Source organism: Uranotaenia lowii, chromosome 1 (genome assembly GCF_029784155.1).
Source record: "Uranotaenia lowii strain MFRU-FL chromosome 1, ASM2978415v1, whole genome shotgun sequence".
NCBI lineage: Eukaryota > Metazoa > Arthropoda > Insecta > Diptera > Culicidae > Uranotaenia > Uranotaenia lowii.
Window position 1 is genome coordinate 215,431,040 of NC_073691.1, and position 13,221 is coordinate 215,444,260.

Here is a 13,221-nt window from a genome sequence, read left to right on the forward strand (position 1 = left end):
GAATCTCACCTTACTTCAGCGTACGAAACAAAAACAAACTCCAAATTGACAACTGGATTGCTGATTTTCCAGCAAACTAGATCAATTGCTGGAAAGTCCAGCAAATTGAAAACCGATTGCTGATTTTTCAGCAAAAATGACAAGCACATAACCGAATGCTGAAAAATCCAGCAATTCGAAAACCGATTGCTGGTTTCCAGCAAAAATTTGGATTGCTGAACGTTTCCAGCAATTTTTTTTTGCTGGAAATCGAGGCAAAAATTTACAGTGTAGAGACACATCATCTGCTGCAAGGCTCTTGCTCTTGGGTGAGGCAAATATTTATTCGCGATGGATTCGTTCTGTACATGATGAGATGAAGCATGGCTCATCTTTTTGGCGTATTTTTTCCTATACCGGAAAAGGAGAAAAGAGCCATACGGATCCACGCCACGACATCATGAAGACAACGACGAGGGAATTTATGAATGGATATGTTCACTCGCAATCCATGCAAATTTTCAGGCGATCACATTTTGCCAATTATCATATCCGTGCGGTTGTCGGAAATGTTAATATTTAGGTAAAATATTTGCCAGTGATTCTTGTACCGTACCAGGCAGGTTAATCAATGATTGCAGGTACCTTACTTGATATTCCGAACGGGTGGGACGCGGATTTGAGTGCTTGATGTGATCAAACAATAATTTCCGGCACGTTATTGTAGGAAAATCTGTGACTCGTGATTTGATGATGGTTTAACCTTTCACTCTTGAGGCCAGGTAAAATATATGTAAGTAAAATGTATGTGAAATCCAAAATACAAATTATGCAGATGCATCTGCTGTATTAAATATGGTTCTAATCGGAAAACTCTCCAAAAACATGTTGAATCTAAGTAAGGAGTTGAGTACTTACACAGATCAATTGACCGGACATTATCCACTAAAGAAGCATCTTCTTATTCAAAACGATTACTATCCTAAGAAAGCTTTATTATTAATCTTTGGTATCATACCCGAATGGTACATGATGCTTAATCAGCATTCAACTGTCACTTCAATCAATAGTGCAGATGAGCCTGATAGCATATAGTAACGTGGTGTAAATACCACAATAGATCAATAACTGGTCGCAGTAGGCTCTACCGTACAAAGGAAATAAAAAGGGAAAGAAAGGCAAGACAAACAAAGCATAATCTAGGATTCGAATCTCCAATATTCAAGGAACGTTATGATGTAATTAGATATTTTCTAGGACCTTTTATACAGCCTACATGGAACAAACTTGTTGGAAACAATAACCAAGAATAAAGTGTCTTTTCCAAATGATTTTTTACTTGAATGTAGCACAATCAGTTACATCCTGTTTAATTTTCATCAGAGACGGAAGTTAGGGAAGAGTAAACGTTTCCAAAAACCATTCCATCCGATTTCCGATGACACCAAATGTCATTATACACCAGCCCTCGTTAAAACCACGTGGCAAATCGTTCTTTTTTTTTTTTTGCTCCTCTAGCATGGATTGGCAAAAACTGCTGACACACTTGTGCCATTATCGACTCCCGCTTGATGTGACACAATAGAACGGGAAATGAGATAATTTTAGTACCAACATCAGATTTTGCAAATTTGCATACGTGAGATGGATCCCTAACGAGATGCTTCCTTTTTGCATAAGAGTAGATTGTTTTCGGTACTGTTCCATTACTTTTCGAAATAATGATTCATTTTGTTGATTTTTTTTTCAATTCGTTAAATCTTTCGATATTTTGAAAGGGTAGTCCCCCAACATAGTATAAACGCTTCCAAAAAAAAAAAAGTTACTTAATCATACACTGGCATTCGGAAACAGATGCCACCAAACGAACGCCGTAAAGTTTTATGTGAATGACCTGCAATTTAAAATTAGAAACGAAAAGTTTTTTTTCCTCGATTAAACCCGTTCCTTTCATCCTTGGATTGACATTAAATGCAGATTTCCGTCGCTCATTCGAAACGGTAGTACCTATAGCGAAATCTCAAATCAGCTTAAGAACACTGGAGAAAAAACTTAATCCTTCTTTTTTTTTCAATGAAGCAATTGTGACGATGTTTTTTCTTTTCAATTTCTCCCTCCCAAGTGACACCGTTTTTGGCACAACCGCTGCAGAATAAAACAAAAAAAAAACGATCTTAAAACACAGTATCATTGTTGATAATTATTTTTCCACTCATCACAAACGGTGCGGATTGTGTTTTTTTATTAATTTCTCCGGGTATCCTTCCGAGTGGAAAATCCTTTGAATCATCTCGACGAGGCACAATTGCCACTGACAAACTTGGCGGATTTAATTTGGCGACCGTCGAAAAAAAGGTGCCATTTATGATAAAAATTTACGACCATCCTGAAATGAAATGCTGAAGGTACTCATTCAAGATTTCGCTTCAAGTGGACACTTGGTTTAACTTTTTTTTTTTCGCCTTTTCATCCCATTGTTTCACGCTGTGTTGCATTTTGAAGGACACTAGATTAGGAGGTTTTATTAGAAAATTTTGAATAATTGAAACCGTCATCAAAGCAACCTGTGGATCGGCGGCACTCGTTTCTTCTTTTACGATATATTCGTGTCGCTGGCCAGACCTAGGAAATGAATTGAGGATTAATTTCAACTGTCATGGCTGGCTGCGTCTGGACAGCAGCATTCGTATGAATGAGGAAATACATTGCCATTAATCACCGGCCAACTATGATGATTGCACTTGTTCCCGGAGAGAATTCTGGTCGTCGAAAGTGAAATTGATGGATTTGTTTAGTGACTCATTTCATATGACTGAATCGGAAGAAGAGGGAAACCGGAAGCTGGTTGACAAGTGCCATTGGTGTTCGCTCAATGGTCAATCCCAGCCGAAAACAGGAGGGGGGAGGCGATTGTTTCACATCGTTTGTATTCATTCGTTTGTAATTAAGTGGAAAAACTTTCTCCCCAATCCAACCCAACCCAATCCCAGAAGGGAGTTGTTGTCCGTTTGTCTATGCTTAAATGGATTGCAAATTCGATTATTCCCGGACGGCAGACTAAATTGGGATAAAGTAAAAGTCTTTTTCGAAAATGGTTGAGCACGTGGTTTTTCCCAATCACAAATGGTGCGGAAAAGATGTACGACAGGAAATTAGCTTAGCCTATCAAAAAGATTGATGTTTCTTAGAATCTGGTTGGTATTCGATGGTTTCAAGAATAAATAAAAATGTTGTTGATGCTAAACACTCTTTCCGCTATAGTACAATTGAACTTCGTCATATTCACTAGGATGTCGATTTAGAGCATAGTCATGCTAATGAAAATTCTAAGGAAAGCTTTCGAAAAAACCAACCATCAAATCAGTGGACTACAACGACCGCCTTGAGGAATACAGATTTTGACCTTTCGATGAAATTTTAGAAGCGAATAGCAAAATCTAATGCGTAGAGAAGATGAGAGTGAGAGTAGAGAATAGAGAATAGAGAATAGAGAATAGAGAATAGAGAATAGAGAATAGAGAATAGAGAATAGAGAATAGAGAATAGAGAATAGAGAATAGAGAATAGAGAATAGAGAATAGAGAATAGAGAATAGAGAATAGAGAAAAGAGAATAGAGAATAGAGAATAGAGAATAGAGAATAGAGAATAGAGAATAGAGAATAGAGAATAGAGAATAGAGAATAGAGAATAGAGAATAGAGAATAGAGAATAGAGAATAGAGAATAGAGAATAGAGAATAGAGAATAGAGAATAGAGAATAGAGAATAGACAATAGAGAATAGAGAATAGAGAATAGTCAATAGAGAATAGAGAATAGAGAATAGAGAATAGAGAATAGAGAATAGAGGATAGAGAATAGAGAATAGATAAAAGAGATAAGATAGAAGAGATTTGAGATAAGAGAACGAAGAACATAAAAAAGAGAATAGAGAAAAATAATTTGTAGTTATTACACATGTTTAATCTAAAATTGAGCAAAAAAAAAGTTCAACGCCTACTCTTTTTCAGCGCTACACTTTTGGCAAATTAAAAAGGTAGTTGCTGAGGAATTTACTCTCGAAATGATATTGATTCCTAAAAACACGGAAATCAAATTTAGGAAATATCGAGAACTGCGCCTCAAAAAGTAAATATTTACCAATCAATAATCACGCCATTATTTGTTATGATTCGTGCGAGGGGGTGCATGATATTTTTCTCGGGCAGCATCCATTCGAAATCAAATTCCCGATATCTTATGACGATGAGTCGAGTTTCTTACGGGAAAGATATTTACCGATGGGAGTTGGTTTCCTTGCCGGCAACTCAATTTGATAGAATTGAAAAGCTATGCCACTGTTTTCCATTTCTGCTCTGAAGCGATCATAATGGTGAATGGACCAGGACCACTTTACGAAGGAAAGGACAGCTGTCAATCTGGCCGCGAAAGAAATTCAGCTGAGGGAGCGGATTGTGTTAGCATAAGAATTACATTCTTCTATTACCCACCTTGATGTAACCAATTTGAGGCTGCCGTTAATGTAATTCTTTTTTTTTTTTTTCATTGAGATGTTTTTTATTGTATTTAATCTTTCTTCGGGACGGTTTACTGCCTGCTTTATAGTCCAGCTTCTTTTGTTTGTTTTGAGGAATGGAAAACTTTAGCAACAGAAGCGAGGCATCTAATCCTTTCACGAATGGTTGACTTTCGAAACGACAACAATGGTCCCGATTCAAGAAGACAATACCTGATTAAGCCGTCGGTATCAACAATAGGGTTAGGAAATATCACCGAATTTTTCCCCCATTCAAACTTCAACTCGCCACTTCAGATGTGCATTCCTTTATTCTGTGAAGCTGTTCTCGTGAGATTTCGAATTTACATTATCGTCTAGTCGTCATTGCTTTATTTCGGGTGAAAATCACGCCAAAAGATCGACTTAACCCCATCATTTCGTTCGAAGGAATCGATACTCGTTCAATTACGCGTGTAACAAATACGGCGAATCAAAGTTGGCCAACTAGTCCCAGGAGAATTCCCGCGACGATTCCATCAACATTACGTCATGTATGCTGCTCCGGAACAAGTCTCAGTAGGCGCATTCGGAGTCGTAAAAAGGGGTTCTTAGGCACACTGAAGGGAAAATGACGAGAGAAAAAATCACACCGGATGTAATTTAGTTTGGCAAATACTGATGAAAATGTCAAAGCAAAAAGACTCACATGGTATCAACAAGAAAGGGTAAACGAGTAGCACGTGTGATGAGGCAGAGATTACTTCAAAGATTTTTGAGTCCCTAAGAAATGTTGTTGACATTGCAACACTGAAATTCATTTGTTAATGAAAGAATATCACGTCAATATCGTAAGAAAAAAAACTTATCCATTTTCTAAGCATTGCTTAAAGATACAGTCTCATGCAGTAATTCTTCCAAAGTCTCTTGAATATCCATCGACTTTTCATCAAATACTATCAATCAATCTGATCCAGTAGCAGCCGTCACAGCTCACCGCAAACCCCAGAAGATGGAAAGAAAAATAACCCCATGTAGGTACACGCTCATATATGCGGATTTTCGGTCACAGTCGTTAAAACTGATTGCCCCCTAGCCGCTCACTTCCAAACATCAGTCGGCCCACTTCCGCCGTTTGAATCCTTTCGCCGTTTGGCGAAAACTGCGGTAGATAAAGATAATATTGTTCGGATTTCGTTTTTTCGAAGACAAACATACGCTTTTGATGACGCTAACGACTTTCACCACCAGACGCTGAAAACCTCAACAACAACATCGAAGCATATCATCAAGAATCACTTTCAACTGCTAAGGCCACCCTCGAAGCCACAGCGAAGGTTGGGAAAATCACCGCGGAAAAAGGCATTCGAAATAATGTGACACAGCGCCATAAAGTATGCACACACATTCGCAGGGTAGGTACCAGAACTCATATGCGCCAGTCAGTCAGTAGTCTTGCCTCTGCCAGTCAAGTGTGTGAAGTAAATCCTCTCCAGTTCCTTCCCTCCGAAGGTAAACTTCACTCTAGGAATCACTCGTCGGTAGTTGGGATACCTTGTTATGACAGTGACAGAAAACGAACGAACGGCGGAAAGATAAGCTCCTGCGGAATCTTTCCCGGCTCAGTTAAGTGGTTTCACTTAAATCATCTACTTCTCAAGATCGTTATTGTCAGATTCATACGAGGACGCGTGCACGCATAGTTTTTGCATACATACATGAACATTCTCTGAGGTATGAGGGCGGGAAAAGCATCGGCGGATGTGGTTACGTCTTTTCCGGTGACAGTTTAAGCGGCTCAAGTGGGTGATTGAATTTTACGATTATTGCCCGGATTCTTTTCATTTCCTGGCGTGTAGGAAGAATCGACCGATTCATATCAATATGTGTACCTGGCAGCTATAATGACTGGGATAAGTAGCCCCATCATTGCGATTGATTGGAATAAGATTTTGGTTATTCGCCCTTCGATCGCAGCAGGCTGCGCGATAGTTTGATTCGCCCAGTTAGCTGTTGTCCATACTGTTTAAGAAAAAAACATTTTTGTATAGTATGCTCATGTCCTAGCGGCCATGACGATCTAAGAAACAAATTTGAGTTGGAGAATTGCATTAAATGTGTCGGATTTGATTAAAAACACACGTGGTTTCTTCTAAATTCTTTATTCGAATGAATCTTGTTCTCTTTTCACTTTTTTTTTATTTAAAAACAAACACAAAAACATACTCAATAAATCTTGATGTTTTCTCGAAGAGATCTCTTTAACTTAACTTTAAGTGCACATCTTTCAAGAATATGATGGCTAGCATCTGACAAATGCTATAACCACCAACCCACAGAAATCGTACTATGTTTGCTGTGTCCGGGATTCGAACTAATGCCCGTTGGCTAAGAAGACTGGAAGGCTATCCTCTACGCCACGAGCTGCGGTGCAGTGTCTTTACGACATAACAGCATCTTCCCACAAATCGAAACAAGTAGATATCTTACGGTTCTTCCAAATCCAGGTCATAGTCCTGATATCGCTTCTGCATTTTGTAGTTTCTCTTCGGGCTCTCTTTGGACAAAAATTCTCTTCAGACATCGTTGTTTCCACTGGTTCAGATGAAGTTTGGTGGTGTGAAAAAGTTTTAGGTCATCGCCTATGCCAGCTTTGTGCCGCTGAGGAGCGAGAGTACATCATTAAAATAGATCACGAAAATCATCGGTCCCAAATGACTTCCTTGGGGCACTGGGTGAAGAGGCAACGGAAGATTAGCGATTGCAATATCGTGGTTTACCTATCGAATGTCGTAGAGAGATATGTGTAAATGGCGTTAGTTTGAATATTCTTGGTAAGCTGTCCTGCACGAACAATGTAAAACTCTGTAGGTTTGTAGTCGTGGATTTTTTAGGCATCAACCCGTGCTGATCGTTGGAGAAGTGATGCCAACAAAATGAGAAAATTGAATCCAAAACAATCAGTTCAAACAGTTGGGATATCGCGCATAGAGTGGAGATTCCGCGTTAGTTGCTCACATTTCTCTCATCTCCCTTTTTGTGGACAAGAAACATGTGAGCCTCTTTCTGCAATGAGAGAAAGATTGCGCCGTCCAGCGATGATTGAAAGATGTGCCTTATGGGTGTTAGCAGAGATGGCATGAAACGCTTCAAAATAGTAGCTGGTATACCGTTCGAACCCATAGAAGATGTTTTTTTTAGCCTTGCTGTCGCTTTTAGGATAACTACATCGTCGACTAAAATATCAGGGGGTATATTTCCAACGGCCTTGGCCAATTGCTCTAAAGAAGTATCCCCAGTTATGAAAAATCTAGAAAATTTCGGCAAAAAGTTCAAAAATATCAGGATTAGAATTCGCTGTGTCGTTGTCAAGGAACATGTGAGACTGGAGCCCTGGTTGTTTCCGTTGATTTTTTACGTGCTTCCAAAAAGATTTCGGATTTGGTTTTTTACGTGCTTCCAAAAAGATTTCGGATTGGTGTTGAAATTCCTTTGAAACCAGTTTAGATAATTTAGGTAGCTACGCTTACTGACTATTTTATAAAAAGAGTTTAGTTTGCGGTATTCTTCCTTAGTGCAGAGGGATTTGTACTTGTAGTTTCATAGTGCACGTTTCTTGGCCGTCTTCAGCGGCCGCAGTTTTTTAGTGATCCAGAGAGCCCGCAGATTTGTAGCCACGCTACGATTCGGAACATGGCGATCAATGATGTGATTGAGAATGTCCGAAAATGTCTCAGCATCTACGTTTGGATCAGAAGGATCGAACTAAACTTCCTATTGATAGATTCAAGGATGATGGAGGTAGCTTCAAAATCCATGTTTTTAAAATCTTGATTGAAGGATGCCGTTCACTTCAAGGAAATATAAATCCATGTGGCATTGAGAGAGCTCACGATATCATTTATCTAGCAAAAAGTCACTGTACTCAGGGTGTCTAGGTATACACTAGAAGATGCCGAAGAACGCACAGGGTCTTGAAAAAGGAAGCCACTTCGGGAGGAGCACCATTTTAGGCCGGGCATGTTGAAGTCGCCGATGACGAGTACGTCATCCACGGGAGAACAAATATAGCTGACTTTAAACAGGCAACGCGAAAAGGACTCTGCGAAAAAAACAGGTCACCAGAACAATTAGGAGACACGTACACTACGCATAGATAGAGTTTCTAATTACCGAGATCGATGCGGATCCAAAACGAATTCCAACTCAGGGCTGGGAAGGCTGAAGACTCAACAGCGCGAGGACTCCCAGTTGCCAAGCTCGCTGTGTCCCAGTGGAAAAACTCCAGAAGCGTTGGCTGATCCTTAACAGCAGGAAAATGGTCAAGACATAATGTTGTCTTGAAAAACTAATGATCCTTATCTGACCCTTATCTTTTTTTTTTTAATTAGTTGATCACCCAGGTGGTAAATTCTTTTTACGGATTGCTTTCCAAGGTACGGCGAGCGACCGAGTCCCCCCAGTATGCTACTCTGGGCTTATGGGTGCAATTGGACGACTCATGATACTATGTACCCCTACACCATAAAGTCCTCCTTGGGCCTCTGGTCATAATTCCCATCCGGACCTGCATCGAAAGCTGTACTCGAGATGGGAGACCAAGTCCGCGCTTAAGCGCTCATCGGCTAACTCCAGTTCAAGTCAAAACTCCAGCATATATGTATACCCTGCCTCTTGCTACGATTCAAGACTAAGGACCTCTACTCTGACGACTCGAGGTCCGGCCTTTACTCGCAACTCGAGGCTCGCTTGGTTTCCACGACTATCGTGCGCTCCGCCTCTGTTCTAACCCTTATCTACTTAAAGCAAAACTACGCTAGATTCAAAATTAATTTGCTGACGTTATTGGCGAGCCCAGGAAGCTTATCAACTAATCGGTTGTTTCAGGGCGTCCGAATGACTTCACAACTGATATCTTTTCTACCATCGACCGTATTCCATCTTCGGAAAGCTTGTATCCCATGAATGTCATCGCTTTACGCCTGCACTGGCACTTTCCTTCATTCAAAGTCAATCCATTTTGCTTTTAAGAAGAGCCGTCAATCGCTTATCAAGTTCTACTCGCGAGCGTCCACTCAACAGAATGTACCCCCACCTACCTAATGATCCGGCGCCGATTGACCGACGCATAGGGCTGAGAAAAAAGATCTCCACCACAGCTGGCGAGCCTTCAGTATACGTTCCAACTCTCACTGGAAGTGCTCAGTAGTGCAATTCATGCCGAACATGAGGCGCTTGAAACGGTAAAATGCGGTTCGTATCAAAAAGGTGGTGAATTCTCGTAAATCGGGGTTTAGTCCCATTTGGTGAAAGGCTTAGTTCAGATCAACTTTGGAAAACAGTTTTGCAACCATTCAGATGTGGCATCAATTCCTCTAAGGTTAGTAAAGGGTGACGATAGGGATTGATTGTTGTATTTGCCTTTCTCATGTCGGCGCATAAACGGACTGTCACTACGAAACTTTTGGGTGTCACTACGAGTGGCGATGCCCAAGTGATTCTCGGAGGCGCTGGTTCACTAATGTCAAAATCGAGTAACTGTTTTAGTTCTGCTTCTACGACTTCTTGTAGCGGAATCGGAAGGCGTCAACAAGGCTGAATTGAATGTGGGCGTTGATTTGCAAAACACCCAAATCAATTGACGTAGATTTTGGCCGGTTTGGCTTTCTTTACTTCTTTCATTTTTGTTGTGAAAATATGTTGGATAACACTTTCACTGCTATTATTATAAATTAAATTTTCTTCATCCCTATAACCTTCTTCTTTTTTTAAGGGATTTTAACTCCACAGGAGGAATTCGTTCCTATTATAACTTTCATCCGTTTTGCCCACTTGTTGCAAAAAAAATTTCAGGTATCCCAAACGCCCACACTCATCACATCTTGTTAATACTCACTATTTCGGAACTATTCCAGTAAAAATCCCATGTGAACAGCAGAGGAAACCAGAACATTGTTCGTTGTGGTTCCCATTCGTTCCATGCAATTCGCAATTGTGATCAAAAGAATCGATGATTGCTGATGACTGCTGATGATGGTAAACACGGTACAAATGTTTACATCATCACACTGTGAAGACAAACAAATCAAACTAGGTTCGTGGTAACTCAGCAGTGTAGCCAGATATTCTGAGTAGTTAGCTCATACATATTTTTGTTTAATTAACTGTTTCACATGTATCTTCGGAGCATTTCCCATTTATCATACTTTTCAAACACTTTTTATTCCTAATTTTAATAATTTACTGTCATATTACACTATTAACATTTCGAATTTCCTACTATTGTAGCACATAAAGTCTCACTGGTTCGTAAGGCTGGTGGATGGTGGCTGGCCCAGTGATGTCAACCTTCTAGATTTTGTCTGGATCTTCCAGACTTTTTGGGATTCAACCAGATTTTTTTTTTATGTTTTCAGATTTCCAGACTTTGACATTTCTTCGAGACATTTGGGATTGGACATAAATTGGCTACTTTTAAGTTCTTTATTCGAATGAATCTTGTTCTTTCTTCACTTCGTGCAGTGTTGCCGTTAAGACATAACAAATTTCATTTGAGATGTGGTTACAAGAGCCCTTACACCGATGTATGAAGTCGTTCTGAGTAGGAACCAGAGGCAATACCAGATGATGCTGCTCCCTCCAATGAGCCTCCATTATCACCTGATCCTATCTCCAGCACTATCGTTTCAATGATTGTGTCTTTTTCCTTTTTAACCGTTTACGCTGAATGTTTTGACACGCATAATAATAAGAATCACACTGTGAACCTAGCGTTTCATTATTAAATACCTCAATCTGTACATTCGCTAAAGCTGATTGCTGAATTCTAAACAGTTATGAAGAACAACAAAATGGTGATGAAAGAGAAAGCTACTTACATCGAACTTGAAAACAGTGAAGGTTATCCCTACTTTCTCGTACCATTTGACTGCTTAAAGTCCAGAGTTGCAAAAATGGACCATTTTCAATAACTTTCATTCTACTTGTTCATAATCGAAAAATACGAAAAAGCCGCTTTCATAATCTGCAAAGATCAAAATTCAAGATAAAAATTAAACTTGACAAACCACACTTGAGGATCAAAAACCGACCTGAATGAAAGTATTCATGGTGAGAGGCAGCAACATGCCATCCAGTTGAGCTGGCAGCTGGGAGTTTGCGAGAAAAAATTTAAAATCTTTCTGTTTTGAAACCGGAAGCTCTTCCCAATTGATCTCATAGACCACATCCGGCAATCGATCGTTGGTGATGAGTAGAGCATTCCCAAAGTAGCAGTGAACCAAAGCTGAGAAAAACCCAGATATCATCAGGAAATTACACGGTGAGATTAATTGCTCCGAAAGTACACTCAAACACGTTGTGACAATTCCACCGCAAACCAAAAATATGGATAGGTAAACTACAGCGTATTGGCGCTGGATCCACGCAATGAAATCTTTCGTCGAAGAATGATGTAAGAAGACGTTAGTAAACGCTTCGGAGATGATTCGTGGGGAGCTGGTCGGATCATTGATGATTTTCCCAAAATCGACGACCATAATTTTCAGCGCATCGATTTGGCAGCAACAAGATATAACACTGGTTACGAGAATCGAGCACTGGGCTGAGAATATGTGTTGAACGATTATAACAACGAATACATGATAACCAATGTTTCCGAAGTAAAAGAAAGGACTATCTGTGCTCAAGAAAGGTAAAATACCGGGCAAAGGTAGGTTAAACTTCTTCTCATTCGGTAGAACAAAAGGCAGGGTCAAGTAGGAAACTGACGATGAAATATACAGCGTATATAAAAATTTCACGTAGAAAATATTCCGATTAAAACTTTCATCGAACAAGGCGTCGATTTCTGGACCAACATAGTTGTATCGCCGTGATCTGATGTCCTCCATGATTGCTCGATAGTGCTTCCGATTATAGACGTAATCCAGCAAAGCGATCATCGCTCCAACATCGGTGATTAGAAGGGCAAAACCTTCCGCAATCAGATCCAACGAATTGGGCTGCAGAATCAGCAAACGGGCAACTGAGAGCGGAAACGTCAACACTACGACGATGGTCACGAGAGACCACAGATGCAGACGCCACTCTTCGTTCAAGATATCAAAACCGCAGATGGTCAGCGCACGTCGAATCAGAGTTACTAGAGAGTTGAACTTCTCATCTTCCATAGTGAAGTCTAGTATCGTTACGCAGTTCTACTTACTAAGATTAATTGAAACCTTATAACATGGAAGCTTTATATATGCTCTTCTTTTTTTCAAACAGGGTCCAAGCTGAGAATGAAACACGTGCCTTCGTATAGTTTGAACATCTCAGAATGCAAACTCATGCTTTCGGATAATTCTGAAATCTCAGAACTCGGGCAAGAATTACATATAAAAACATTAAGGGTAATGTCAATATGTTCACAGATAGGTAGACTACTTCGAAAAAGTTTGAAGTCGCTTAACAAAGTTTTATCTTGGGCAGCTTCCAAAGTTTACCTTGAAATCTGATTGGAAAGCAGAACTTTATTTTTTTTTTCGTTAAACAGATTTGTTTACAATTGTTTTTTGAGTTTATTCATTGAAACAGATGTATAATAAATATGAAGTGAATGTTCATCCGTAATCAGTGTTTTCTCAATCGAATTTTTCTCATCGGAGAAGCTGAAGTTTCACGCCGAGCAGAAAGTAATTGGTTTAAACCGAAGTTGTTGCGCTGAACACATCTGCAAGTTTTCCCACATCATAAAAATCTAGTTG

At 39.8% G+C, this 13,221-nt stretch overlaps 1 protein-coding gene across 1 annotated transcript; it reads right to left on the reverse strand.

Annotated features, from left to right (window-relative positions):
* Nucleotides 1–11,553: 11,553 nt before the first annotated feature.
* Nucleotides 11,554–12,645, reverse strand: LOC129738393 (uncharacterized). Its single transcript, XM_055729573.1, has one exon. The coding sequence runs from the start codon at nt 12,643–12,645 to the stop codon at nt 11,554–11,556; it is 1,092 nt and encodes a 363-aa protein (XP_055585548.1).
* Between the last annotated feature and the right edge of the window lie 576 nt (nt 12,646–13,221).

Coding starts and splice junctions, on each gene's coding strand:
- LOC129738393 (XM_055729573.1), bottom strand. CDS start 12,645: ATGGAAGATGAGAAGTTCAACTCTCTAGTAACTCTGATTCGACGTGCG.